This window comes from Cyanistes caeruleus, chromosome 21 (assembly GCF_971803275.1).
Source record: "Cyanistes caeruleus chromosome 21, bCyaCae1.hap1.1, whole genome shotgun sequence".
Lineage (NCBI taxonomy): Eukaryota > Metazoa > Chordata > Aves > Passeriformes > Paridae > Cyanistes > Cyanistes caeruleus.
This window is the reverse complement of record NC_141721.1, coordinates 2161757-2188994: the sequence shown is the minus strand read 5'-3', so window position 1 is coordinate 2188994 and position 27238 is coordinate 2161757. Positions and strand designations below refer to the sequence as shown.

Below are 27238 nucleotides of genomic sequence, written 5' to 3'. Positions count from 1 at the left end.
TTATGGGCACACAGAAGGAAATGCAGAATGTAACCCTTTTGTGCAGTTCTCCATCTGTCTTTCTTTGCTTTAATTTCATATATTACATGTGGCAGAGAGCTCTCTTTCTCTACGAATGAATCAGTCTTAAGGTAGAGGTGGATGGATTAATTTTACTATTGATTGCCCTGCACACAACAGCTAACAACAATTATTAGCATTTCTCAAGAGGTTATCTACTCATTCATCTCAAACAGCATCCATGCCTTGACCTTTTCTTCTCTAAGAAGAAAACTAAATTTACCAAGTCATTTCAATTTTTCTCATTACTTCATTTTCAATCCCTGAAAAGGTGTTACAGGGTTCACGGGTTCCATATCAGTATTTCAGAAGAAATGCAAAAAATTGGTTGTATTGTTAGAGCTTGGTAACAAAGGGCCTTGAAAAACAGGGCTCCTTCCACAGATTCTTGTGGAAATGCAAATTCTGGGCCTGGAGGTGTTACAAGCTCCCTCTCCCACCCAAGGAAAGCAACAAAGGAAGGGCTTCTGAAGCTTCCAGGCACCAGCACTGGGACTCCTGCTGAGGGGTGGGAGCTTGTGTTGGAGGGAGGATGCCAAGTGCTCCAAGCAGCAGAGGTGACACTCATGGCTCCAGGGGCTGGGGCACAGCAGAGGCAGAAGTGTTGATGAGGTCCTGGGGAAGGCTCTCCCGCGCTTCCTGCATCCGGCGCCGTGCCCGCTGGAAAGCCTCTACAACACAGAGGTGACAGCAGGCCAGACAGAAATAAAAACAGGGGAAAAGAATGCGTAAGACAGCCTCAGGGAAGGGGAGGGATGTGCCTTTTCAGTGAACATCATCTCTCCTGGTGCAGGATCCCACCTCCTATGAATAGGTTACACCACCAAAACACCTGGTGCTGCTCTACCTGCTGCTCTCTGATTTCTGAACACAATGGAATCAGACACAGAGTCTGTGCCTTAGTGCCACCAGCTCTGCCCAGTGCCAGGCAAGACTGGGCAGCCCAGTCCAGGCTGTGCCCTCACACAGTGGTTACCCCTCCTGCCTGCTCAGAGCTGATGCCTCCTGAAGTTTCCAGCCCAGAGCAGAACATTTAACCTCTGCCATAGAGTCAGAGCTCACAGGGAGGGGAATTACTCCCACAGTAAAGGATTATCCTGAAATATCCACCCCACTCTGTAAAAAGGGAGCCAAAGCTCACCAAGAGAGAATGACACTGAAGGGCCTACCCAAAACATTGTAGACAGAGCTCTGCTGGCTGAAGCCTCCCAGTCGGTCCAGTACACTCTGCATGCGCTGTCTCAGGGCACTGTTCTCCAGAAAGGCTCTGCACAGAAGCACACCAGCAGGTCAGGGCTGCCAAAACCAGCACAGGAGATGGAGTTTATGGAGCTGATACTCCCTTTGCTACACTCACTTGGACTGCTGCAGGCAATAGAGCCGGAACGTGACACTCCCTGTGGTCTTTGTCCGGAAACCAAAGCGGCTCAAGCGCTTTCCCTGCAGGGATGGCACAGGTTAGAGTAACCCCACAGTGAAAACAAGTGTGTTCCACCAGAGCACAAACTCCTGTGGGTACAGTCCTCCCTTCCCTGCAAGGCTGGAAAGAAGGGCACACAGTTCCAGGCTGTGTTGAGGGCAGGACCTAAACACTTGCAAGCTGACAGTGCAGTGCTGGGGCAGGGTTTCAGCAACTGCATCAGGGCTTGTTGCCACACAAAGCTGCCACTAACATCACCCTGCTCATTACACCAGCAGCCACCTCTGCAACTTTCTGAAGAACAAGAAGTTTCTACCTGCCTCACACCCATCAGCTTCTTGCTTCAGGAAACTGTTCCAGGTACAATACAGCCCAAATTCCTCAGAGAAATCCAGGAGAAGTCTACAGCTGGTACCAAATGCTGACCTGACAAGCACTTTATAGGCAGGAGTAAGCCAAGGCTTCGGTCCATGCTCCCCTACTTCTCTAAGCTGCTCACCCCTCAGAAGACACAGCTCTGCCTCAGTGTTTGCTCATTCCTCTGTTGAGGATCACAAGACTCACAGAGGAGACATTTCTTCAGTGAGAGTGGCAGGACCAGCAGCTCATCCTTGTTCAAATCTGGTCCAGGCTGACCATGGACAAGAGCAAAACGCACCATGTCCTGGCAAGAGGCTACTCTGCAGCTGAGCCCACCTTGAAGGTCGATGGTATCCGGATGTAGGTTAAGTCCTCCAGCTCAGGAGATCCCCCAATGAAAAACCTCCTCATTTCAGCAACAGTTCCCAGATCCACAGGACGCCAGGTGGAGATGGTGAGCATGTGGACACCTGGCCCAGGACAAGAGGACAGCTTAGCTACTGTGACCTGTGATTTATTCAGTCACAGAGGATAGCAAAGGCAGGTGGATACGTGCTGACCCAATCCAGAGCTGTCAAGAAATGGAAACACTGCACAGTATCAGAAATGTTCTAAAAGCATGTTCCCTTGAGTCAGCCCATTCTAGTCACACAGCCAATGCTGAAAGTAACCTCTGCCCAATAGTGGTAACTCCTCATAACACACAGGGGTCACTCCCAGATTCCACGTGGGACACAGAGGGTTAATGCCATTGTAAAGATGGATGCACAGCATCACCCCAGAGCTTTATCACACCAGATGCTGTGATGGCAGTATCAAAGGATATCAAGGACAGCAGCTCAAGATGCGCCTCACATCCTTCTTTGCTGCACCCCAGACAGCTGACTGCTCCCTTCAGTACACCAAATCCCTGGGACTGGCTGAATCACTTCCCAAGAGAACCACTCAACTCGTTCTCCCAGACAATTAGAACAGTGTCCCAAGGATGCTTTACCTGGAGATGCTGGCAGCACCAAGGACCCATATCCTTCCACACGATACCTCTGCCAGAAATCCAGGGATAGGACCTCAAAGTAGAGAACAGGCCACTGAGGGAGACTCTCTGCAAGATGGGAAGCAGGTCACAGCTTTGGGAAGGAGATTATCATTGAGAAAAAGAATGCTAAATGTCCAATACCACTAGTAGGAAACCAAAGAATCAGAGAATCATTTAGCTTGGAAAAGACCTCCAAGATCATCGAGTCCAACCTGTGACCTTGTCACCCAGCCCAGAGCATTGAGTGCCACCTCCAGTCATACCTTGGACACCTCCAGAGGTGAGGAATCCATCACCTCCCTGGGCAGCCCCTTTTAGTGTCTGACACCCATTCTGTGAGGAAACCCCTCCTAGTGTCCAGCCTGAACCTCCCCTGGAGCAGCTTGAGGTTTCTTCTTGTCCTGCCCTTCATTCTCTAGGAGTAGAGCCCAACCTCCAGCTGGCTCTACCCTCCTGTCAGGCAACTGTAGAGAGTGAAAAGGCCCTCCCTGAACCTCCTTTTCTCCACGCTGAGTCCACCCAGCTTCCTCAGGTATTCCTTGTGCTCCAGATCCTTCCCCAGTTCTGCTCCCTCTCTGGACACACTCCAGCATCCTTCCACCACAGTCCTTTCTGTATTTCTTCTACAATGACTAACAAAGATTTATGGTTGATTAGTTTCCCCTGTAAAAGTTGAACCCTCAGATTTGAAGCTGAAAACAGAATTATTGATGATAAAAATTGCGGAAAATTCTTTAAGGGCAAGTCCAGACTGGGCTGTCAATTATCTTTGAGAAGAAAAGACAATATTTTGTGAATGATCTGAAGCCAAACAGCAGAACCTGCTCATCTCTGATCTTTCCCACTGCTATTGGGGGAATATTAACTTGAATATATCTCTCCAAGCATTTATTTTTTTCACAGTGAAACAAACTCATTGTGCTTCTTCTAGTCTGAAAATTCATTAGTGTTGGTTGAATACCCAGATCCAAAGTGTACTTTGGATTCAAGTGCCAAGGCATGCCACAGTGCTGTCCCTAGCAATTGTATCCACAGAGCAATAGGATTGGTGAGGAAGCAGCAGGAACAGGCAGCAGAGAAGCCCAGCTTAAAATAGAGCTGAAGTTTCAAAGTGACATGAACTATCTAGGGATTATACAGGTCACTGAGCGTGTCTACAAATGTAAGACTCAGCACAGAGTTTTAGTTGTGTATAAAAAAAGCTGCCTGGTTCTCCAGCTGCAGCATCCCAGGGCTCTGTGCAGCACACCAGGCACAGCAACACAGCCCTGCATGCCAGGTTTAAAGAGACAAGCCAAGATCCAAGTAGTTTTCCAACCAGATAAAGCTGTCTACAGCCTGGAAACAGGGCAACATCAATGAATCCATAAAAATGCTAATGGATTCCTGGGCAGGGCAAACACAGGATGTGTCCAAGGGCTGCATGGTGACAGGGTAAACTTTTGTTGAACCAGAAACATTTCCCTCTGTCCTTTCACCTCCAACAGGACAGACAGCACGATGGCTACAGTGGGACCAAAGGATTTCAGAGTAACAAAGAAACACACCTTCATCTTCTTGGGTGTAAAACATCTCCACAGTGAAGGGGTAGCAGAAATATGCCACATTCTCCTAGAAAATGAACAGAGCAGAGATCAGACTCCTGGACTAAAGACTTCATCACCAGCATTGCAGAGAGCATAGAAAGCTGGGAGAAAGGAATTAATGGTAGAAAGCAGGTGATGCTGCCCAAAAAGATCAATTACATCCCACTAACAAACATGTGAGTGCAGCATGGACATGCATACACTCCCTAGAGCCGTGTCAATGGAACAGGATATTGAAAATAATAAAAGGGGAGTGACACACCTCAAGTGAAAACTCAGTCATAACTACAGGGCAGCCTCAAATTTTATAGGAGCCAAGCCAAGCACAGTACCTTAAACAATGGTATTACTGAAATGTTGTATGATAATTATTTTTGTAACATGAAAACATATAAAATACATTAAAATGCTGAAAAAGTTCAAAGTCACTGCAGAGTCTCTGCACATTCCTACCCCAAGCAAGCTGGAACAATGCTTGGTTAGCTCAGAGCATTGGAGAACACAAAAATCAGAGCTGCAAAGGCAATCAGTCAACAAGAATTAATAAAAAGGTGAGATTCCAGAAACTGCTTGGAAGTAGTTTTATTTGGTCTAGTTTTATTTGGAGATGGTGGCCCCTTGAAAAAATGACAAGTAAAATTAGAATAAGGAGAATCCCAAACATGCTCTGATCTTGAAAGGAGCCCTCAACTCAGGACCTTTGCTGAATATATCTGTAGTTTGTTACAAATGTTCCACTCCAGAGACTGCCTGTTCAAATTGCTCTGCAGGTCAGCGAGTGTCCTTACCCTCCCCACTCTTTTGGTGGCACAGGTCTGCGTCACTCCTGAGAGCTGCTGGAACGGGGAGCTTGACCACTCTGGGGGAAACAGGAGAAAATGAAGGCTTGGGGTGAGGCCAAACTCACAAACCAGAGCAGCTCAAAGGAGAATGTCAGTCCCTGATGACTTGGGTAAAAAGTAGTATCACCCACCCTGGCATTCACAGAATCACAGAATCATTAAGGTTGGAAAAGCCCTCCAATATCATCTAATCCAACCTGTGATCCATCCTCACCTTGACAACCAGGCCAGAGCATTGAGTGCCACATCCAGTCATTCCTTGGACACCTCCAGGGATGGCAACTCCACCACTGCTCTGAGCAGTTCCTTCCAATGCCTGACCACCCTTTCCATAGAGAAATTCTTCCTCGTGTCCAACCTGAACCTCCCCTGGTACAACTTGAGGCTGTTTCCTCTTGTCCTGTTACTTGTCTGAGAGCAGTGCCTGACCCCCACCTGGCTGCACCCTCCTGTCAGGGAGTTGTAGAGAGTGAGAAGGTCCCCCCTGGGGCTCCTCTTCTCCTGACTGAGCCCCTCCAGCTCTCTCAGCTGTTCCTCATATGACTTTTCCCTGCTCTAGGCACTGCTCTTTAGAACACCCTGAATTGTCCATGAAAAGCTCAACTCACATCAGGAGAAAAGTAGAGCCTTATGTAAATGTACTGAGTAGCAGAAGTGTTATCTTGACACATATATCCAGATAGGGGAGCCAGAGCCATAGCTTCAGGAGAACTAAACATGCAGCAGAATATGCAGGTAAGTGCTGGGAGACTTATTCATCCATCAAAATTTAATATGCTAATATCAGCACAAAACATGATAGCAACATGATGAAATCAGACAAGGTCACTGTGGTGGGGAGCACAGGAAGACTGTTGTCTGAAAGATAAGGAATGAAGTTTGGACAGACTGGTCACCACCACCTCTATGTCCCAGCCTGACCTGAGCTCTGCCATTTTAGCTCTGGAGGCCTCTAACTAGATCCCATCCCCAACATTAATTTTTGCTGGTCTGATGGACCAGCCAAAGCCTGTTTCCTCTCTTAAGCTGCTGTGATGTGGCTGGGAATGTGAATACTCACGGTCAGGCAGCTCCAGGAAGAAATGTACGTAAAGGTTGTCATACTCATAGCCTTGAGCTGAAACTGAGAAGAGAGGATGAACTTCGGCTGTTTGATTCCACACAAATTCTTCCAGCATTCACTGTACATTTTTGGGAGAGCCACCACCAATAACCCCAAGGAAATTCAGTTATTGCTGGAAGCAGGGAAAAGTCTTCAAAGTAACAGGAGATGACCTGCAGAGAAGATTCCTTCTCCAGACTAGCCCTGTTCCTGTATCACTAACCAGATGACGGAATTCACACATTTAATTGGTTTCTTTGGGAAGTTAATAGAGATTACAGCAATCTGCTCTCCTTTTTTCAGATCTAGACCTTCTTAGAACAGCTACAGCATTTGTAACCTCCAATCTGTAAATGTCTCTCAAGGGATTAGTCTGCAGGAAATGGAGGAGAAGGAGGAAGTAAAGGATTCTAGGGCCTCTTGAATCTAGGGATTCAAGAATCCTTGGATCACACCCTCAGCCATCCCAGCATGCCCACGTTTGCCCCTATTACTGTTTAGAATAAGGACTCACCTATTTCTCCATTCATGAAAAGTCTCAGAGTACCAGGAAGAGGCTGGAAAAATTAGCAGATAAACAACGTAAAGAGCTCAACACTTGTGAAACCTCAACCATTCTTTCCCAACAGCATATCACACATGTATTTTATGGATTTTTCAGATATGAATGGTTTACTGTTCTGGCCAGGGAGGAGGCATGATTTGTCCTATCACTTCCAGAAGTGAACAGTCCCCCTGGAAAGAGGGTCTAAAGAGACCAAATCCCAGCCTGCAGGAATTTACTGTTCTGTAAATAGGTCTCTTACAGATGTGAAGATCGATACAACACACAGTGAGGAGACACTTGCAGAAATTACAGTCCTGCTTCTGTCATTTTCCTGCATTTGCCCAAGATGAGGGAGCAGGGGGGAGCACTGAGACACTCTATCAGTGTCTGGAAAAGATCAGTACTGGAAAACACAACTTTCACTGCTTTGTATTGCATTTCACTGATTTGTATTCACTGTATTGGCAAACAATATTTGAGCAAAAAAACACTGCAGTTTGGTAATTCAAGTGAGAATGGAAACTTCATGAATCTGAGTGTGAGAGGGGCTGTTTACTTGCACAAAGTGGCACACAGAGCTGTTTGACATTGAAGAAGTTAACAGCAATCACTGTCCCTGAAGACATGAACTCTCCTTCCTTCTCAGAGTACTACAATCACAGGCTTTGAAGCATAGCATGCAGCCTCACAGAGGCTGTAGTGTTCAGCAGGCTCTGAACGGGCAGGATGGATTTCTGCAGACCCCAAATCCACTCCCACTTGTCCCCTCTGACCCAATTTTCTGTTTGAAGCCACGAGGTAAAAGCTGCCCACCCCCCTCCAGAGCAAAGCAGTCTTTGGAGACTGAGCTGCAAGTGGCAACCCTGAGCCAGGCAACCCAGAGACAAGAGAGCTCCAGTCGCTGCCAGTGCCTCTGCACTCACCATTTCAAAGTCTGAGCCCACGAGCCCACTGAGGTAATCCCTGTGCCGTCCGTACAGCTGGGAACACACACAACAACAACAAAAAAGTGGCATTTTGATTATATCTGCTGTTATGTACTGCAAAACTTAAACTGTATGTAATTTAAACTCAAATTACTACCAGGCTTAGCACATGTGGGGCTTTTACAGCAAATATGGGGAATATAAGTATATAACAGAACAAAGATGCATAACTGCTAACACTGCACAGAACTTCAGCTTTGGTTCTCCAAGACCAGCTCTAAGGGAAAAGAAACTGAAGAGTCAGATCTTAAATGATACCTGAAAAACACAGGTACAAACTATCCCAAAGAAATGGCCAAGCAGAGATCAGTGTAATGAAATCATTATTCCCGTGGCGACCACAAAACCAGTAAGGAAATGCACAAATAAAAATCTAAACCAAAAAGTACTTTCATAAACTGTCAAGAGACAAAAAAGCAATTCAGAAAAATCGAGATGTGAAATGGGATCCCAATATCCTGGGACATTACAGGTAACAAGACATCATTTAATAAATATACAGGCAGCAAGAGGAAGATAAAGGAAAGGGTTTTCCCACTGCTCAAAAGGGAAGGAAAAACACTGGCAGATGACACTAGGAAGGCACAAAATTGGGTGGTTTCTTGCATCAGTTCTCACTCCCTAAAGTACTGCAGCCAGGGGCAGGCTAACTACAGACAAGGGCTCTTTGAGGAACAAGGGATGAAGCAGGGAATATTTGCTGTAGTTCTCAGATCCCTGAGCATGATGAGGCTTAGGGCAGTGGCATTTTGTCACTTCAGATGTGCAGAGCACCAGCAGTTACATCTCCATGATGATTCCTAGCTGCTTCTGTTACTCAGAACTCGTGAATATGCTCCGTGGCCAGTACTCACTTCTCTGAACACGCGCTGCTCACGCTCCTCCTCCTCTGGCTTCACCTGGGCAGATGCATTCTCAATAGTGTATTCCCACACCTCTCGCTTCTCTCCATCCAGCTCGATCCTACAGAGTCCCAAAACACATGGGAAAAACTCCCCCATTATGCAGAGAATAGGCACAGGTATCAATGGGGCCCTCCTGACCCAGCAGTGTCCCCTCTACCCAGCCTGTGCAGTGAGACAAGGGCACTCACAGCCCTCTCCTCACTTCCAAGTGCCTGCCAGCATCATTCCCTCAAAATGGAAGACTTGCATCCACCATATGCATAATGTAATTTTACAAGGGATGTAGTGACAGAAGAAGGGGGAATGGCTTGAAACTGACAGAGGGCAGGGTTAGATGGGTACTAGGAAGGAATTCTTCCCTCTGAGGGTAGTGAGCCCCTGGCAAAGGTTGCCCAGAGCAGCCATGGCTGCCCCATCCCTGGAAATGCCTAAGGCCAGGTTGGACAGGGCTTGGAGCAACCTGGGATAGTAGAATTTGTCCCTGCCCATGGTGGGGGTGGAACAAGATGGGCTTTAAGGTCTCTTCCAATCCAAACTGTTCCATGATTCCATGATAAATAACCTGCATCCCTAGAGACTTGCACCAAAGCCCCACACAGCACGCACACAGTGACACTGAGCATAAGCACACAATAATATTTTCTTAGAAATCTCTAAAATAAGTGAAATGTTTCTCAGTTTAAGTGCTGATCCCCTGCCCGAAGGGTGACCAGGAAACAGCAATTTCAGCCCCCAGCCCCAGGACATGTCCCAGCCCTGTCCCACTCACCGGTAGGCTCCTTTGGTGCCAGTGAAGTCAGGCTTCACTGTGATCACCCCATTGCCATCCACCTTGATTGTGCAAAGCACATTTTCATACTCCTTGTGACCAAGCCTGAAGGAGGACATCAGGAAAACAGAGTCTAAACAGAGAACACTGACACTCTTTTGCTCTGGAACAGCAGAGCGGGTAAAGGAACTTGGGGTTACAAAAGGGAACACATACACACATTCCTACACTGGTTTAGAAGCCTTTTGGAGGTATATACTCAGCTGCCTCCCAACAGAAGAAAGAGGCAGAAAGAAATTGCAGCCCCTGTTACTGAGCTCTTGGAATTCTCCCCCCTCAAGTAATGAAAGAAACAGCAGTTTTGAGTAAGAAGGGAGGATGTATTTTCTTTTGGAAAATTACGATCACTTCAGGATTTTACTTACTTCCCATAAGGTCCCAAGTCCCCCATGATGTACATGGTCTGGACAGGTGTGTTAATTACATGATTGTTCTTTATAAATTCTTCTGAAGGTTCCCAGGTGATGATTTTTGACTTCAGAGAACTTGCTTCTCTGTCAACAAGAGAACAGCACCAGTCACAGCTCACCTCAGCAGCACCAAACCCACCATGATGAGGAGTCACAGTGCTGGATTACATGTGTGACACAGAACAAGCCACCAGCTCCCATGGACCAGGCTGATCCACAGCTGGGGCACCAGAACCACAAAACCCACATGAACAAGCTCCAAGCCTGTTGAGTTGGAACTCACACAGGTCTACGGTCCTGTCTTCTCCTCCTCACGTTGGCCATCCTCTCAACCAGATATGATGGCACTTCATTATCCAAGTCAGTTACCTTCTGGCAGAGCTGGAAGAACAGACAGGAACTAGCTTAACTGGACATCTTTCCCAAACACAGCTCTCCTCTTAGAGGAGAGAACAGGTATGCACACAACCACATGCAAGGACAAACTGCTAAATGACTGCAGAATTCCTTCACTATTCTGGTGGCAAAATACAGCTCACTCCACTCAGCAAGCTTCCTACAGAGCCAAGTCCCTCTGGCTGTCCCAACCACTGCTCTGAACCAGGGACATCCCACCCCAGGTCTGGGGCACCAGGGGAAACTCCTTTCCAGCAGTGTATTCTCCTGCACTCAGGATATCTGCCTGACTGAGAATCAAGAAATGTTCCCTCTCCAGTAGGACTGGAAGTTTTGACAGACACTGAGTAACCAAGAGCTGGTACCTCCTCTAAGTCGGTGAATCGGTCGTGATCAGTGTAGGTGAAGATGCGACAGTTCTTCCGACCTCCAGCCTTCTCTAGCTTCTGGATCTCCTCATGGTACTGCCAGTCCAGGGGAGTCTGGCAGGCTGACTCACTCCGGTACAGATCCACCTCAAACTGACAGCACCACAGGTAAAGCACGACAGCTGCCTTTCACCAGCTTTGGCAAAACCACAAACATTTTTCAGCTTTTCACCAAAGCCACCCCAGAGACAAGACCCTTTGGGAATCCCAGCAAATAACACAAGCTCCAGAGGGGCTCCAACACTGCTCAGGCACGTGGCAGCCAGCAGCACCACCAATGCCCACCGGGAAAGCCTTGGGCATAGTAGCTCGCCCTGAAACAAGGAACCCCACAGTGAGGTGCAGAAAAGGGGGTGTCAGGAATCTCCCCCAAGCCAGTTCTGGACAGGACAGGAGACACATGAAGCTCCTGGAGCAGGTTCAGCAGAGGGTGACAAAGTTCCTCAAGAAGCACCTTTCTTACAATGAAAAACTGAGGGAGCTGGGGCTGTTCAGCCTCGAGAAGACATTGAGAGGGTACCTCATCCCCGTCTGTCAGTTTCTGTCAGTATCAAAGGGGTCAGAGGATGGATCAGGCTCTGCTCCGTAAGGACCAGCGATGGGACAAGTGGAACGGGCAGGAACTGATGCCCAGAAAGTTCCACCTGAAAACGAGGAAGAACTTCTTCCCTGTGCGGTGACCAAGCACTGTCCAGAGAGTGCGTGGAGTCCCCCTCACCAGAGGTATTCCAAAGCCAGCTGGACATGAACCTGAGCAGCGTGCTCTTGAGTCCGTGCCGGAGCAGGGGAGTCGGACTGGATGACCCCAGTGATCCCCTCCGATCTGACCCATTCCGCCAAGTCCCTCCCGCCCCCTCACCGTGCACCCACCTGGCTGAAGAGTTTCTCCTGCCACCCCACCTCGGCCACCTCCTCCTCATCCTCCGGGGGTCTCTGGCCGCCGGCGCGAGAGGCCGCGGTGACCCGCAGCGGCACCGCTCCCGCACTGGCGGTGCGATCGGCCCGGCCTGGGCGCTCGGGGCCGGCGAGCGGCGACAGCGGCGCCCGCGGCAGGAGAGGCCCGGCCGGCGCGACCCGCTGGATACGGACCCTGCGGGGAAGGAGCGAAGCGTCAGGGATGTGCGCGCCGGCGGAACCGGGCCGGGGCCGGGCAGGCGCTCACCGTAGGCGCAAGTTGCGGACGGGGTCCCGGGAGCGGTACACGGCGGGGTCCCGGGAGCGGCACACGGCGCTACCCCCGCGCCGCGCCGCGCCCGCCATGGCCGCGCTGTGGGGAAACCGGAGCGCACGGGTGGGCAGCGCCCTCGCGCGACCGGAGCCTCCCGCACGGCCGGGCCCGCTCCGCGCACGGAGCCCGCGAAGCTCCGCGGGACACGAGTACCCACAGAGTCCGTGTGAGGGGGCCCCCACAGGGTCCGTGTGAGGGGAGTCACCACGAGCATCGTGTGAGGGGAGTCCCCACAGGCTCCGTGTGAGGGGAGTCCCCACAGGCTCCGTGTGAGGGGGCTCCCTACAGACTCCATGTGAGGGAAGGTCCCCACAGATCGCTCTGTGTGAGGGAAGGTCCCACACTTCGCTCTGTGTGAGGGGGCTCCCCACAGACTCCATGTGAGGGAAGGTCCCACACACATCATTCTGTGTGAGGGAAGGTCCCACACATGGCTCTGTGTGAGGGAAGGCCCCACAGACTCCATGTGAGGGTCCCCACAGACTCCATGTGAGGGAAGGTCCCACACACATCGCTCTGTGTGAGGGAAGGTCCCACACACATCGCTCTGTGTGAGGGAAGGTCCCACACACATCGCTCTGTGTGAGGGGGCTCCCCACAGACTCCATGTGAGGGTCCCCGCAGACTCCATGTGAGGGAAGGTCCCACACACATCGCTCTGTGTGAGGGAAGGTCCCACACACATCGCTCTGTGTGAGGGTCCCCACAGACTCCATGTGAGGGTCCCCACAGCCCCTGGGGAGATTCCCCCCAATCTCCGTGTGAGGGTCCACACAACATCCATAGGGTTTCTTTCATATTTTCATTCTTAAAGGATTTTCCATCAATCCACGTGATCTCCGGTTTTACCTGTGTGTGATGAACCCAGTGCTGAACCCAGGCAGATTCCTTCTGCCTTGAGTGTGGTGTAGTTTACCAGAAGAACTGATTTTGTCCCTTCCATTTCTCCTGGACTGGTCCAAAATTCAGACTCTGATGCACACTGGATCTCCTGGTTGGAAAGAATGTACGTGTCAGTCTAGTCTCAATGATGTCTTGATAATGATGTACCTTTTAAGACTTAAAAGAGTTAGTTCCAGTGCTATTAAATACTAATTTCAGCAAAACTTTTGAGATTTCCCTTGGCTTGTAGATGCAACATGGGAAAGCTTCTGGCCATCCAGAAAAAGTATCTACCAATACCAAAATGTACCAGTCCCAAATCTGCCTGGGCAGTTCTGCAAAATCAATTTGCCAACAATCCATTTTATGAGCTCTGGAGGTGTCCTTCTCCCTTTCTTGTGATTGTTTTAGAAACAAACCACATATTTTAACATTATGTTTGGAGGTACAATTTTCTGCCCACATGAGGTCACCAATCATCTGCTGTTTCTTTCTGTAGCTTCCAATGGTGGGGCTAGCTGCCTGTCCTGATTATTGTAATTCGGTTTTTATTCCAGGACATTCAACACTTTGCTAGATTTTCATGCAAGGATATCTTTTTCAGCAACCTCTTTAACTGTTTTGTCAGCTAATTGATTCTCTGCATTAACTGAAGAGTTTCCAAACTGATGGGCTTTACAGCATGTCACAGCCACTTCTTTTGGCTTTGGTACATTCTGTGTACATCTACCCCCCACATGTTTTCCTTACTGTTTGCATCCTTTTGTCCCTTAAGAAATCCTCCCTTCTGTGAGTAGGATTTAATTAGTCTGACTTGCAAACATAAAGAAATGGTGTCATAAGCAAGCCCTTTCCCCTCTATAAAAACTTTAAAAGCTTTTGTGATTAGTTTATTTCAAAGCTACTTGTCATTAGAAACAAAAATGCATGAGGGCACCTCTATACTTTTGGCTGCAGTCTTGGTAGCTTTTTGAGGTTTTTTTTCCCTTCCTTTTTGTTTGGATTCAGTTATTTTACTGCTGTGAAATAGACTCTTCCATTGAAATCTGTGTATTGACAACAGGAATTTATCACAATTCTGTCTGTAACCAGCATTGGAAAGCAGCCACTTAAAAAGAAAGCAGTGAAGAGGAAATTAATCTTGAGCAAGTTTTTCTTGCTAAGGGAAGAGGATGAATGGAGTCTGCCTCTGCTTGGTGGTGCCGAGCAATAAGAAAAGAAGGCGATGGGCAGAAATCAATGCACATGAAGTTACACCTGCACATGAGGCAGAACTTTACTGCGAGTGACCAAGCACCGAACAGCTTGCTCAGAAGAGGGGACGGAGTCTCCCTCATTGGAAATATTCCAGAACTGTCTGGACGCAATCCTAAGCAATGTGCTTCAGAACTGTGGAGGACCAGGCCTGGACATGTTTTATCTCAGATATTCTGACTGTTAAAACAGGAAAGTTCTGATGGAAAGCGAGAATCCTGCAGAGGTGCGGCAGCGCTGTTCCGAGCCAACTTCCCGCTCTGCCTTGAGAGTCGTGCTCAGTCCCCACCCCCAAATCACTACCTGGAGAATGGCTGTGCATACACGAACAAAACAATGTGAAAAATCTAGTTTGCATAAGAGGCCGGCACCCAGGTGAATTAGAAAAGTGGATCTCCTACCCCTTGCCCTTGCCCTGTCTCACTCGTTCCTCTCCTTTTCTGTCTCTTCTTTGTCTCTCAACCCCAGATCTGGACATGCCATGTGGCAGGACCATCACAAGTTCTACAGACTGGTGATATTCTTTTTCCTCCCTCTCTCTCTCTTTATTCTGTGTCTTTATTTCCTCACCTAGGAGAGCACAGCTATCATAATCTCCCACATACTCTGCACTGAACTTTGTTTTCTTCCTTTTTTCCTGGCTCCTCCTTTTTCTGGACTTCAAATAAAATTCTCCACTATCAGAATTACCTGAATGTTTTAAACTCTTTTCAAATAGTTGGTGAGGTTTGCAGGTGATGGATTGATTCCAGAGTGAGACCCCAAGAAAATAACAGGTGACTAACAATAACACCCTAAAAATTTGCCATGCAGACTTATTCCAAAGCTGTAACAGTCTGTGCAGAGTGATCCATGATATCCACCTATTTTCTTCTTTTAAGATGGGCAGAAATTTCTGCCAAGAATAAAAATCTCAAGACTTTCCATTTCTCCAGCAGCTTCTGGGCCCTGTGCAGTGCAGGGTCTCAGCATCTAAAATATCTGTGCAAGAAAGGCTGGTCCCTGGGGCACTGTGTGTCTTATTTCTGTAGTGGGTGCTGAAGGCACTGGCTGCTTCCATGGGTTTCACTGTCCTCCAGAAGATGGAAGGAGAATAACTCATTTGAAGTTTGCTTGGAAGAACTCACCAGCTGCAGAAAGTCCATGGGGCTCATCCCAATGCTGGTGTGGCGCAGGAAGCTGATGAAGGTGATTCATCACCTTGTTTTTCAGAGGTGGCTGCTACCAAGTCACAGGAGGTCCTAAGGTGATGCAGATGGGCAGTGATGCCCAGGGTGAAGAAGGACCAACAGATGCTGCAAGGTCCATGTGTGGTGACTGTCTTCTACTTGATGTCTCTCTTCCTTCTCCCCCCCCTTTCTTTCCCACCCCTCTTTTCAATTTTTTTACTTCACAATTATTGTTGGATAAAATCCATATTAATGACTCTCACATATGATCTTGTTTGCAGCTTAATTTGGGCAGAGGAATCTGGCACTTATCAGATCTTAACAAAGCTCATCCCTGAACAGTGGCTTCAAGGAGATTTGTGACCCTCTGCTCCATCGTCCCATCTTGGGTGCTGAGGGAGAAGATAGCTCCAGCAGAGGCTGTTGAGCTGTCCCCACACCAGCTTCCATGTCAACAACAAAGTCCACTTTTGCAGCCAAAACTCCTGCAGCAGCACTTAATCAGAAAAGACAGGTTTTGGGGACAGGAGGCATTATCCAGTACAGCTGGAAGGAAACAGAGTTTTCCATGGAGCCAGCCCTCCCCTGGGGGGAATATGCAGGGCAGGAAGCAAAGGCCATGAGAACCACATCCCTGCTCAGGGCAGGTGACTCCAGCTCCATCTTCTGTGTAGCCCCACACTATAGAATGCCTTAACAGGCATATTTACAATCAAGTGCTCAAGTCCTGTATTTTACAGAGATAATGCTGCACTGCATCCCTTTGTTTGCAGACATCACATTTTGATGCCGTTAATTGTATAGTGAGGATTAATAAAACATGAAGTTTAAAGATGCCTAAATCACAGTGGGGGAGTTGATAATCTCTGCCAACAATAATATTTGCACTTTGTTTTCATCCTAGCATCCAGCCGTGGAGTGAAGCTTGGGCCAGGGAGCAGCACTACTGCTGATGGACTGAAGATCACACAGGGATTCCAGCCTGCGCCTTGGGCATCACTTGGGCATCCTTGGGATGCTGTGCCTGTGCCCACAGCTAGACCAGTGATTTCAGGCTGAGTTTACCAGGACTGAGGTAGGGAAGAGACATGAAATGGCCTTTCTGCATATAGAGGTGATATCTCTGCACAGATGTGTCTGTTGTGTACTAACAGCATGTGGCCAGTCATGGTCCATGCTCTGAGGACCCACCACCCAAGGGCATGTCCCTTTGGGATGTCCCCTCTGGAAGGGGCAAATGGTCCAGAGCTCTGGTGCTGGGAGATTTGTGAACCACCAAAAGTGCAATTTGGCTTTTGCAGAGTCTGCCTGTGTCCCCCCTCCCTGCTACAGCTCCCAGTGCCAATGACATGGCTTGCTGGGGCACCACAGCCTAGCAGCCCCAGGGCTGAAACTGGGGCTGGGGATGTGCTGCTTCCCTGACAGGGCTCCTTCCTCTCCATCTCTTTGCTGCCTAGCAAGCATCCTTGTCAAAATAGCTTATTTCATTCCAGAACAAAGTTACCTGAATACATTTGGAAGTTGTACTGCACTATCAGTGTAATCAGAATTTAATTTGATGCAGTCAAGGCTCTAAAAAGATGTTATCAAGAAGAACATCAAAGCTGGATTCCTGCACTTGGAAAGGCAACCAGAATGCTTAGTCCAGATTTCTCATTTTATTGGAGGCTTTCAAAATATCAGTCTAAATAACAAAAAAATATTACTGAGAGTATTTGCAAATTAATGTCTTTTGTAGATGAACAAAGGCCCACTTCCTTTGCATGTCAGGGACAGTCTCTTATTAAATCCTGCTAATTATACCATTTGTTGTGTCTAATAATTTCTGCACTTGCAGAAATTAAAGCTGAAGCTTATTTTCCTATGGGTTGAACCATGCTTTTCTTTGGAGTCCCGATCCTGCAAAGTGAGGATGCTTCCACTCAAAAAAGGGAGACCCTGTGATTTTGGTAATGGGGGAGGGGACCTGGGCTGTTTTTTGCCTGTGTCTCTGTTACATGCTTGGGACCTTTTATCATTCCCAGCTCTTGGAATAGCTGATGAAAAGCTACAACTCTTCCTAATGAATGCAATTGTATGACAATTCCAGGTTTTATTTTCAAAGTACAACTTAAGGAAGAAAGGTGCCCTCTGGGTCTTTGGAGTGCCAGGAAGGTTGAAAATGTGATCCAAAGGTGACCCTGGAGATAGGATTCTCCTTTTGGGGAGGTTTTATTTGATGTGGTGTGAAAATGTGTTAAAGCACCAGTTGGTGCTGGGGCAGGGGATGGTGGAGCAGTAAACTTGACCATTTTGACTTCAAACACCATGATTTCTGTGCCAAGCTCAGGCCGTTGGCTGCCCAGTGTATGTTGAGATGGTTGCAGGGGTGAGTGATGGTAGCCACTGCAGCCATCAACCCCCTCTACTCCTTTAGCTCCTGTTTCTGCAGAGGCTGATCCCAAATGCCATCATGCCCCTGCAGAGGGGACACAGGAGACAGCCCCAAACCCAACTTTATCCCTCAGAAATATGTCGAGGAAGCTTAGGGGGAAAGGAGGCTCAGTCAACTTCGTTAGGGAAATAGTATGGATCTTGTGTTCAAGCCTTTGAAGTGTTAATTAAAAAGAATTATGCAAAGGAGCAAGGATTTGAAACATTCATTTGAATCTCAATAAGGCATCTGTATTAAAAATAGCAGCGGGATCAACTACAGATACAGCAGTTTTGGAGCAAAACGACCCTGGCATCCTTGGTTCTGCTGGGTAGAGCATTCCTGCCTGCTCCCTGGCCTGGATGGGTGCTGCAGAGCAGAGCACAGCACAGGGAAAATATTTTGTGCCTAATATTTAAAGATCTTGAGAGCATTTCACTTAAAAAAGACCCAGTGGTGTCTGGCAAGGCTCTTAGATGTAGAGCATGGGTAGGTAGAGCAGATGTGTGGGTTGGTATGGTGGGTGCAGAGCTGGGACTGCTCCAGAGGCACCAGTGTGGGGCACTGGACACCTCATGCAGACCAGACCTCAACCCTCCCCCCAGCACAGTCCCTTCCAGAGAAAACTGAGAGAAAGTGCTTCTCCAGCCCGTCTCTTAATTAAAACCCCCAGCATGTTCTGGCCCTTGCTCATTCCAACAAAAAGAATCCAGGGTATTAATTACCAGATCAGTGGATAACATCGTTACGTTTACTTTTGTACTGTGCGGACCCTGGGGGAATGTCGGTGCCTCCTGCCCTTGGCATCAGCGCTGCAAGGGCACGAGCGGGTGGGTGCCCAGCCGGCACTGAGGGTTGTGCCAGGCTGGCAGCACCCCTGGGCTACCAGCACCAAGACCCCAAGTCTGCAGAGAACTGACACCCTTAGCTCATTCCCAGCATGGCAGCAGGTGGATGGTGGGGGCATGGGGCCTTCAGAGGTGATGGCTTAGCCAGGGAGACTGCCAGGGGGTTGCAATCAAGGGCTGAAAGCAGCCTTGAAGGGGAGAGCAAGGAGTTTTGCTGGGGCTGCAGTCCCACGGGAAAGGTGACAAGAGGAAAAGCGGGAGCCACACTGCGGAATTCTGCAATGATTTCAAAGGCTGAGGCTGTAACCTCAGCTGCGGATTTGATTAAAAATGGATGAATAACAGCCTGACCTTGGGCAGGGCTCAGGCAGGCACATCCCCTAGACCATGTCAGGAGGAGGTGATGCTCTCAGCCAAAACCTGGTGTGTGGATAACCCTGATGCCTGCATTTCCACCTCACAGAGAGGGATTTCCATGGGTTGGGCCTCACTTGTACCTTTACAATGCCTGAGGTGTGCAGAGGGGAACCCAAAGCCAAAGGCTGGGTTGTTGGGTTCCCCTGGGGTTTTGCTGATACTTGGGTAGGTGTGTGCAGGATTCTCCATCCCCTGAACTCCTGAGCCAAAACCAACCCCAGGGCCATCAGCTTAGGAAAGGGCTCTTTACTCCTGCCAGGTAACATGAGGGTCAGAACGATGGGGGAAGTCAGAATGTGGAAATCTCCCTGCTCTGCTCTCCAGGACACTGTTCAGAAGCTCTGCCTCAGTAGCACTTCACTCTCCATAGCACAGAAATAATTCAATGGACAGCTTGAATTGAAAAAAGCCTTTTTTCTGTTGCACTGGAGCAAATCCTTTGAGCAGTACAGCTTGAAAAAACAGCAGGGCTGTGGGCACTTGGTGGGCAATGAGGTGTGTGAGGTGCAGGTAGGCAGAGCAAAATCTTGCTCTTCCAAGTGGAAATGATGGCTGGAGAAGCTCTTTCCCCCTCCACAAACCTCAAAGCCTCCCACCCAGTTATGCAGATCCCAGTATTTTCTCCTCTAGGCTTTTTTTGTGTGTGGTTTTTGCGTCTCCCAGCCCTGCTCTGGGTGATGCCAGGCCCCTGCAGCCACACTGCTCACCAGAGACCTGCCTGGAAATATGAGTTGGGGGTAGGCTTCCAGAAATGTCCTGCTCTTTGATCTATAATTTAAAAACCATTTTGTTTTGTCTTGGTCGCTTTCACCAGCAATTTGCTATAGCAAAAGAACACAATACCCCTTCAGGAAGAAGAAATATACTCATTCTTTCAATTAAATTTCTCCTGACTTTACTAAAACTTCTCCCCTGTTCCCTCTTCTGAAGAAGCAGCTTTTCTCTTTTTTTTTAATTTTATTTTTGTGATCTCCAATTCCACTGAGACAGAAAAAATCAGCATATCAGAGAAAACAACAATCCTTGTGATGCCCAGCAGTCATTAATTAACAAATTATATAAAAAAAGAGTTCTGCAGATAGGATTGTTTCCTGGTGATGTTGCCTTTTCTTTTGTTGGCACAGTGACAAGGAAGTTCTTTATTGCTGAGATAAAGCAGATTAAACCATCCCTGTCACAGTGGACAGCCTTGTGTGGTTCATTCTTTTGGTCCCCAAATAAAACATCCTGTCCCAAATTTTACCCTGTTGTGACAGGTTTCCTCCTTGGTGGGAAAGAGCTGCAAGGGTACGTTTGAGCCATAGCATCTGTCCCTCAGCTGCACCAGGTGTCCTCTTCCTCAGCATGAGCATCCCCAGATGGTGGGGGGCTGAGCTGAGCTAACCTGCGTGGATTCAGTTGCAGTGGAACATCTGTGGAACATCTGGGGAACATCTGTAGTCCCACCAGGTCCACCTCCTCCTTGAAGTCCACAGCCTCAAGTGGCAACACCCCCAGGAGATCTCAAGTGGCCCTGCTCTTCTTCCCACCATCTTCTCAGGCTTCTCTAAATTTCAACATTTTTTTGGCCCTGTCCCTAGCTCTCATACCCCTACTCAGGTAGGAGTAGGTTCTGCTGGGAGCTACTGGGACTGAGCTCCCTGTTCATACACTGCTGACCAAAGGTGGCACCCATGGGTCTCCAACCTCATTTCAGTTCATGGTCTCCAATGTTGAGGACAAAAATGAGACTCCAAAGCCAGGTGTTACATCCCCCAGTGTTCAGCATTTGGGACCCAGACTTGAGACCAGCTCTGCTGCAACAAGGCAAAAGGCAAAAAAAATTCCCTGGGCTGTTAGAGCAAGCCAGCTGCTAGTCTTTGGCCAAAGAACCTTGGACTCTCTCTGCCATGGCGAGAGGGGCAGCATCCTTTTGAAGGATGCTTGCAGCCTATCTGCAGTGGGGCTGCATTGAACACATGCTGTGGGACACTAATTCTCCCAAAACAGAAACTATCATGTTCCTTTGACTGATCTAGAAATGCTCCCTATAACTGCTCAAGTACAGCTGCAGACAGGAGCTCCATGCCACCCAAACCTTTGTCTGCTGCCATGGGCACTGTGGGGCCACAGAGCAGGGGATGTGCACAGCCACAGCACAGGGAGGTGGCATCAAAATACACCTTTTTTCACCTTCTTTTTATTAATCATGCAGATTTCCCCACTCAGGGGCCACAGGCATGGGCGGGCAGTGTACCGGGGCAAGTGACGGAGGGTACCAGCAAAAGCAGGACATGGAAATCTGCCTGTTCTGCACAGGCAGCTCCCCCATACTGTTCCTGGTGACCTAGTTAAATTAATTTTGGTGGGTGGTTGTTTTTCTTGTGGGGTGGTGTCTTAATTAGCCAAAAGATACCCTTATTTCTTTCTTCACAGTAAGATCTGTCATTTAATTTGTCAGCTAGTGTGTTCTCATGCACCATTCATGGTTCCAGGCACCACAGGTATGAATTAGGGACCAGCTCTGACCACCCCAGCAGGACCTGTCTTGCCCTGAGTATTCCAGCTGGAAATTGGGATTTGCTATAAGCCTAGGAAGCCCTCAGCCTATGGCTGTGAGTGCAATGAGTTTGCCAGACTTGATGACATGGGAAATGACATGAGGTGCTGGGTCCTTGCATGTTGCTCAATGGCACAGAAAAATTCCCTTCTATGCTCCTCCAGAAACTGGAAAAAGAGTGTTTCCTCTTAAAATATTTTCCTCTCTCCGTGGCCCTGGAAAGGGGAGATAATGGAGCAGCTGCCTAACACATACTTCCAGGGAAAAGTGTCAGTGCTTCTAAAACTTCAGAGGTTAAAATGTCATCAAGTTATTTTTAGTAGTTTTTCATTCATTTTAATTGGTCAACATGCATCAAGGAATTCAGAAAAGCATCGCTTACTCCTGGTGGGTTGCTTTGCCCATGCTGAGCCATGCTGTGCGGAGCCAAGGCGTGCAGACCTGAGCTGTGCAGGCACAGACTGTGCTGAGCTGAGCTGTGCCTCTGAAGCAGCTCTCTGACAGGCTGAGAGAGCTGGGGTTGCTCAGCCTGGAGAAGGCACTGAGGAGACCCCAGAGAACTCAAGAGACACTTCCAGTGTCTAAAGGGGCTCCAGGAGAGCTGGAGAGGGATTTTGAGCAAGGGCCTGGAGAGAAAGGACAGAGGGAAATGGCTCCACAGAGGGCAGGGAAGAATTTCTTCCCTGTGAGAGTGGCAGGGCCCTGGCACAGGGTGCCCAGAGAAGCTGTGGCCGCTCCATCCCTGGAAGTGTTCAAGGCCAGGTTGGATGGGGGCTTGGAGCAACCTGGTCTAGTGGAAGGTGTTCCTCCCCATGACGGGGGCTGGAAGAAGACGGTCTTTGAGGTCCTTTCCAACCCAAACCATGACGTGATGCTATAATTCCATGCCATGCCATGTCCCGACGGACAGAGCCACGCCAAGAGGTGCCAATCCACACGATGCCATGTCAAACCCAGCCGTGCCAGCACCAACAGGTGGCGACACGCACCCGCGGCACCCCAGGACCAGCCGCGCCGGGGACGCGCCGGGGACGCGCCCGCGTGGCCCCGGTACGCCTTGGCGCGTCCCCGCCGCGGCGTGAAAGGACTTCGCAGAGCTCACCCCCGCCTTCACAAGCCCCCCCCTCTCCGTTTTCGGGCTGGTTAATCCCGTGTGGAAAGGGCAGCCAATGGATGCGGCCGTTGCGCGGGGTTGGGATTAGCGGCGGGGCGAATGGCTGGCACTTTTACTGGGATTACAGAACAAAGAACTGCTCTCCCTGCCCGATTTGGGGTGTGGGGGGGGGGGGAGAAAAAAAAAAAACAACAAAACAAGACACCCCCACTCGGGTTCTTTTCATTCCTTTAGGCCCCTGTCGGGTTGTACCGGCTCCGCCCGGGAAGCGGCGGGAGGCGGCGGGAGGCGGCTCCATCCCGGCCCCCGCCCGCTCCCGCCGCCCCCGCCGCCCCCGCCGCTCCCGCCGCTCCCGCGCAGCCTCGCCGGGGGAGGCAGCAGCGCCGCGCCCCAACCGCCCGCGGTAAGGAAAAGTTTTGGCCTCCCCTCCCCTCTTGACGGGTCCCCTCTCCATCCCCAGTCACGGCCCTGGGGGAGCCGCGGCCGGGGGCGTGCGGGGGTGGTAGGTGCGATGGGGCGCAGGGGGATATTGAGGCTGGGGGGATGCTGGGGGGTGGTAGGGCTGGGGGTGGCGGGGATAGGGCTAAGGGATGCAAGGGGGCATCAAGATTCGGGGGATGATCGGGAGTGTTAGGGCTGGAGGTGTGCAGGGGAGCTCTAGGGATCCTGGGGGAGGGTGGTGCTGAGGGATGCAGCGCAGGACGTTAGGGCTCGGGGTGAGTGCTGCGAGATGCAGAGGGGCAGCAGGGCTGCCGTAGGGGTGATGCGGCTGCACGGGTGCTGAACCACGGCAAGGCACGGGGGATGTCAGTGGGCAGTGGGGCTGCTGGGGGGATGATAGAGGTTGAGGGGAGCAGTCGGGCGGGGGGGCATGCTGGGCTCCTCAGGGCTGAGGGATGCTGGGGGCAGTAGGGCTGCTGGGGGGATGGTAGGGCTGGGGGATTCAGGGGGACATTAGGGCTGCTGGGGGTTGATAGGGCTGTGGGGGGTGCAGTGTGGCATCAAGGCATGGTGGATGTTGGGGAGCAATGGGGTTGCTGAGGGGGATGCTGAGATTATTAGGGCTGGAGGGATGCTGGGGGAGGAATGCCAGGCTCATTAGTGTGGGAGAGTTCAGGCGGGTGATAGGAATACTGGGAGCTGATGGTGTTGGGGGATGCTGCAGGGCAGTAGTGCTGGGGGAGGGCATTAGGATTGGGGGGTGCTGCAGGGCAGTAGAGCTTGGGAGGATTTCTGGAGGTATTAGGGTTGGGAAGGATATTGAAGATCTAGGGCTTGGAGATGCTGGAGATACTAGAGCTGATGGGGGTGTTGAGCTCATTAGGGCTGGTGGGGGGAATGCTGGCGTTGATGATGGGCCTTGGGATTGGTGGGGTCCATGGGGGCTGTGAAGGGATGCCAGGAAGCAATAAGGCTGTGAGGGCATTAGGAGTTGGGGGTGATAGTGCTGCAGAGGGGGTGCAGAGAGCAGCAGAGCTGGAGACATCTGGATAGGGGATGTTAGGCTGGCCCTCAGTGTGCAGCACCTCGGTGGTGGCCCACATCCTGAAGGCAGCTCCGGGACCACCACTTGCCCTGGTTGCGTTGGACGATGCCAGGCAGGAAGGGGAGCTGGAAGGAGGGCTCTGCCGGAGCTTGTCTCCTCTTTGCTGGTGTGGGGATTGGCAGCAGTGCTGCTGGAAATAGAAACACAGTGTTGAGCTGATGAAGCACTTGGGGCTTCGTCTGGACTGGTCACTGGCCTTGTCACTGTGGCCTGAAGGAACAGGCATCCTCTACAGGGGCAAGTGGAGGATTTTCGTTGCCAAGGGATGAATGTGATAGGGAGAAAGTTGCTCCCTGATGAGGAGGTGCCCTTGTCCTTCCAGCGTGTGGGGCTGGCAGTGGGTTTATCTGGGATAAGCTGTAAATGGAGTGATCCTATTAATGCATCTTGTGCAGGAGCGAGCCTTGGGCCCGGTGATGCTGTGCAGGTAATCCTGGGTGTTTGTGGTGGGCTCTGGGCACAGCCAGGCGAGGGCACTTTGGGAGGTGATGGTGCCACTGAGCACCATGGCAGAGCCATGGCTTTAGGTGCTGTGGGCACTTTGGGGTTGGTCACCCAGCCTACTGCCACATCTGTCCCCTGTCAGTGTGCAGGCTGTGGATGTTGGGGACATCAGTGTGCAGCCTTGCTTAAAGGGAGCCCTTGGCTTCAGGGTGTCTGCTCTTCGTGCTGCTCCCACTGAAGGAGCTGTTGGAAGTGCTGCATGTGGGGAATAATTTTGTGGATGTGAGAGCCTTTAATTCCACAGAGCCCCCAACAATTCATCCATACCCATTAAACTGGTCGGTGCCCATCTGAGCCCACAGAATACCCTTCTGTGGGAACTGCTGCAGCACTCGTTCTGAAATGAGAAAGCAATATGGGGGCCACCAGGATGAGACCTGACCCTGCTGGCAGCCAGCAGGGGCTGGGGTGCTGAAGGCCATGTCCCAGAGCCTGTGCTGCAGCCCCTGCAGGCGGAGCAGCAAGCCCTGGCACAGCAGCACGTGCTGCCATTGGAGCAATGTCAGCAGCCGGGCGCGAGTCAGGATCGTGTGGCAGGGCGGTGTGGTTTTATGAACACCCGTGGGTCCCCTGCTCTTTAACCCTGCAGGGCCAGAGTGTCTGTGACCACTAAGGGACAGGGTGCCCTGCTTTGGGGCTGTGCCACTGGTCTTCCCATGCACCCTGGCTCTCCAAGCTGGCATGGCCTCTCAAAGCCACATTTTTGGGGTGACACGTGCCAGGGATGTATCTCCACTCTGTGGACAGGAGAAAGGATTGGGCAGCTGCCCTCACATGGTGCTTGCAGAAGCCGAGGAATGATGCCAGGGATATACTCTTGTGGCCACTGCTGCCTGCTTCTGCTGTCCCTCCTGAGAGGGCTTTCCCATCTCTGGAGGAGCTGCTGGTGTTGCCACTGGTCGCTGCTCACAGAGGTTTGCTAATGAGAAGCTGGGACAGGTGAGCAGGAAGCATGCACAAGGACAACCTGGCTCTATCTGTCTGGATGAGACACAGTGCCCTTACTGGCAGGCCAGCCCTTTCACGAGAACCTTGCATGTCCTTGCATGGGGCAGGAGGTGACAAGAAAGGTGGCCTTTGGGGCCAGCACAGAGGGTACAGGTCTGGCTGTCCCACATGGTGTGCATCGCATATAACTGGAGTGATGCCCTGCTTAAAGGAAGGAGAAAAATACCAAACCCCCAAAGTCCCAGTCCAAAACACGACCTCTGGCTACTGGAGTTAATGGGGGATTCCCGTCTGCTTCTCCCACAGGAAATAGCTCAGATTTTTTTTGGCAATTATCAATGCCCTGTACTTCCTTCAGGAATTTTGTCAGCATCACCCCAGCAGCCAGGCTGGAGGAATGCACAGGGACTCCAGCTGGATGTTTGCTGCAGGGCTGACCCCTGGGGTGGGTGCAGGGCTTGGTGCTGGCTGTGCCCATCTTGGGCAGTGGTGCTGGGGCATGCTTATTCTGTGTGCTGCCAGCACCCATTTGCAGATGCCTGTGGTGAGTGGAGGTGGTGGTTCCTCATTGAAGAAAATGTATGAATGGATCCTGCTGCTCCAGAGTGACTGGGCTGAGGTGCCATTGGTATGTGATGGTTTGGGGAAGGGGATGATGAGCAGGCGAGGGGCTGTGTTACTGTTCTTGCTTTGCTCCTCCAGCCACGTGTGTGGCTGTGTTAACACCTTACTGTGATGACAAAACTTCTTCAAGGCTTTGAAGGGGGAGCAGAGGTTTGTCACTACCAGAGACATTCTCGAGGACAGGGAGGAGGAGAGGAAAGGACCTATTGGGAGCCCCTCCCGAGATGGAGATAGCTATCTGTGAGCTAAATATGTGTTTGTCGGCTCGTTCATTAGGAAGAGCCCAGCTGGAAGCTATGGGGAAGGGCGTCTGGTGTCCATCTGGATTGTGGGGCTGGGGACAGAGAGCAGCCCTGGCTGGAGGTTTGCAGAGGAGGTGGCAGCACTTTGCAGACTGAAGTGAAGCTTCCCAGGACTTTACTCTGCCCTGTGGCAGCCCTGTCCCTTCACAGGGCATGTACAGTTTACACTTCTTGAAATGTTATTTTTAAAAAGCAGTCAAGAGCTGCGGGAAGCTGCAGGTGGGCTTTAGGAATTGTGGCCATGGGGATTTCTGGCTTGCCATTTTGATGCTTCATTTCTTGGTACAGCCCCCTTGGATAAATTTGCTTCAGTCCTGAAAGTGGTGAAGCAGTGGCTTGGGGTGTTTCTGCCAGAGACACCCCCCCAAATCAGCTGGGGCATGTGGGACCACCTAATGTCCCATCCTGGCCCAGGAGCTGGTGCCAAACACCACCTTAGGAACTTACCTAGAGCACAGCAATATTCTCCTTGCTGTAGGAGCAAGGGAAAGCATCCCTTGAGGTGGGATACTGTGGAGAAAAGCACTGGGTACATGGATCCCC

At 50.3% G+C, this 27238-nt stretch overlaps 2 protein-coding genes across 34 annotated transcripts in view; one reads left to right on the top strand and one right to left on the bottom strand.

The window, feature by feature from the left end:
* Positions 1–132: 132 nt before the first annotated feature.
* MKS1 (MKS transition zone complex subunit 1) lies at positions 133–17240 on the bottom strand. 3 transcript variants are annotated; one of them, XM_086859167.1, is made up of 18 exons: positions 12706–17240; positions 12070–12595; positions 11778–11997; positions 10845–11000; positions 10367–10464; positions 10039–10167; positions 9614–9718; positions 8794–8902; positions 7877–7933; positions 6921–6963; positions 6365–6427; positions 5251–5321; positions 4424–4487; positions 2835–2942; positions 2177–2310; positions 1418–1500; positions 1230–1327; positions 133–731 (listed from the first exon to the last, which is right to left on the bottom strand). In XM_086859167.1, exons 1-18 carry the CDS (start codon positions 12917–12919, stop codon positions 625–627), a joined length of 2385 nt encoding a protein of 794 aa, XP_086715293.1. In that variant the 5' UTR covers positions 12920–17240; the 3' UTR covers positions 133–624. The 3 variants fall into 3 exon arrangements, with proteins under 3 accessions (XP_086715293.1, XP_086715292.1, XP_086715294.1); XM_086859166.1 differs by lacking the exon at positions 12706–17240 and having other exon boundaries at positions 12070–12647; XM_086859168.1 differs by lacking the exons at positions 12070–12595; positions 12706–17240 and having other exon boundaries at positions 10331–10464; positions 11778–11906.
* Positions 11925–27238, top strand: part of GTF2IRD1 (GTF2I repeat domain containing 1) — a 72482-nt gene continuing 57168 nt past the window's right edge. For 15 of the 31 annotated variants that reach the window (XM_086859162.1, XM_086859150.1, XM_086859161.1 and 12 more), the window contains exon 1: positions 23079–23174. The gene's annotated coding sequence lies outside the window, so the exon portion shown is untranslated. Of the gene's footprint in view, positions 13142–16344; positions 16516–23036; positions 23175–27238 lie in introns of those variants that run through there. The other 16 variants (XM_086859153.1, XM_086859142.1, XM_086859132.1 and 13 more) reach the window with 11 other exon arrangements.

What these genes read in the sequence shown, in the direction of transcription:
- MKS1 (XM_086859167.1), bottom strand. Translation starts at nt 12,919, where the DNA reads ATGGATGTTGTGTGGACCCTCACACGGAGATTGGGGGGAATCTCCCCA. An exon ending in AGGAGAAACTCTTCAGCCAG is followed by an intron (nt 11,001 to 11,777) that starts GTGGGTGCACGG and finishes TGGTGCTGTCAG; the next exon opens with TTTGAGGTGGATCTGTACCG. An exon ending in CCACCAAAAGAGTGGGGAGG is followed by an intron (nt 4,488 to 5,250) that starts GTAAGGACACTC and finishes TTCATTTTCTAG; the next exon opens with GAGAATGTGGCATATTTCTG.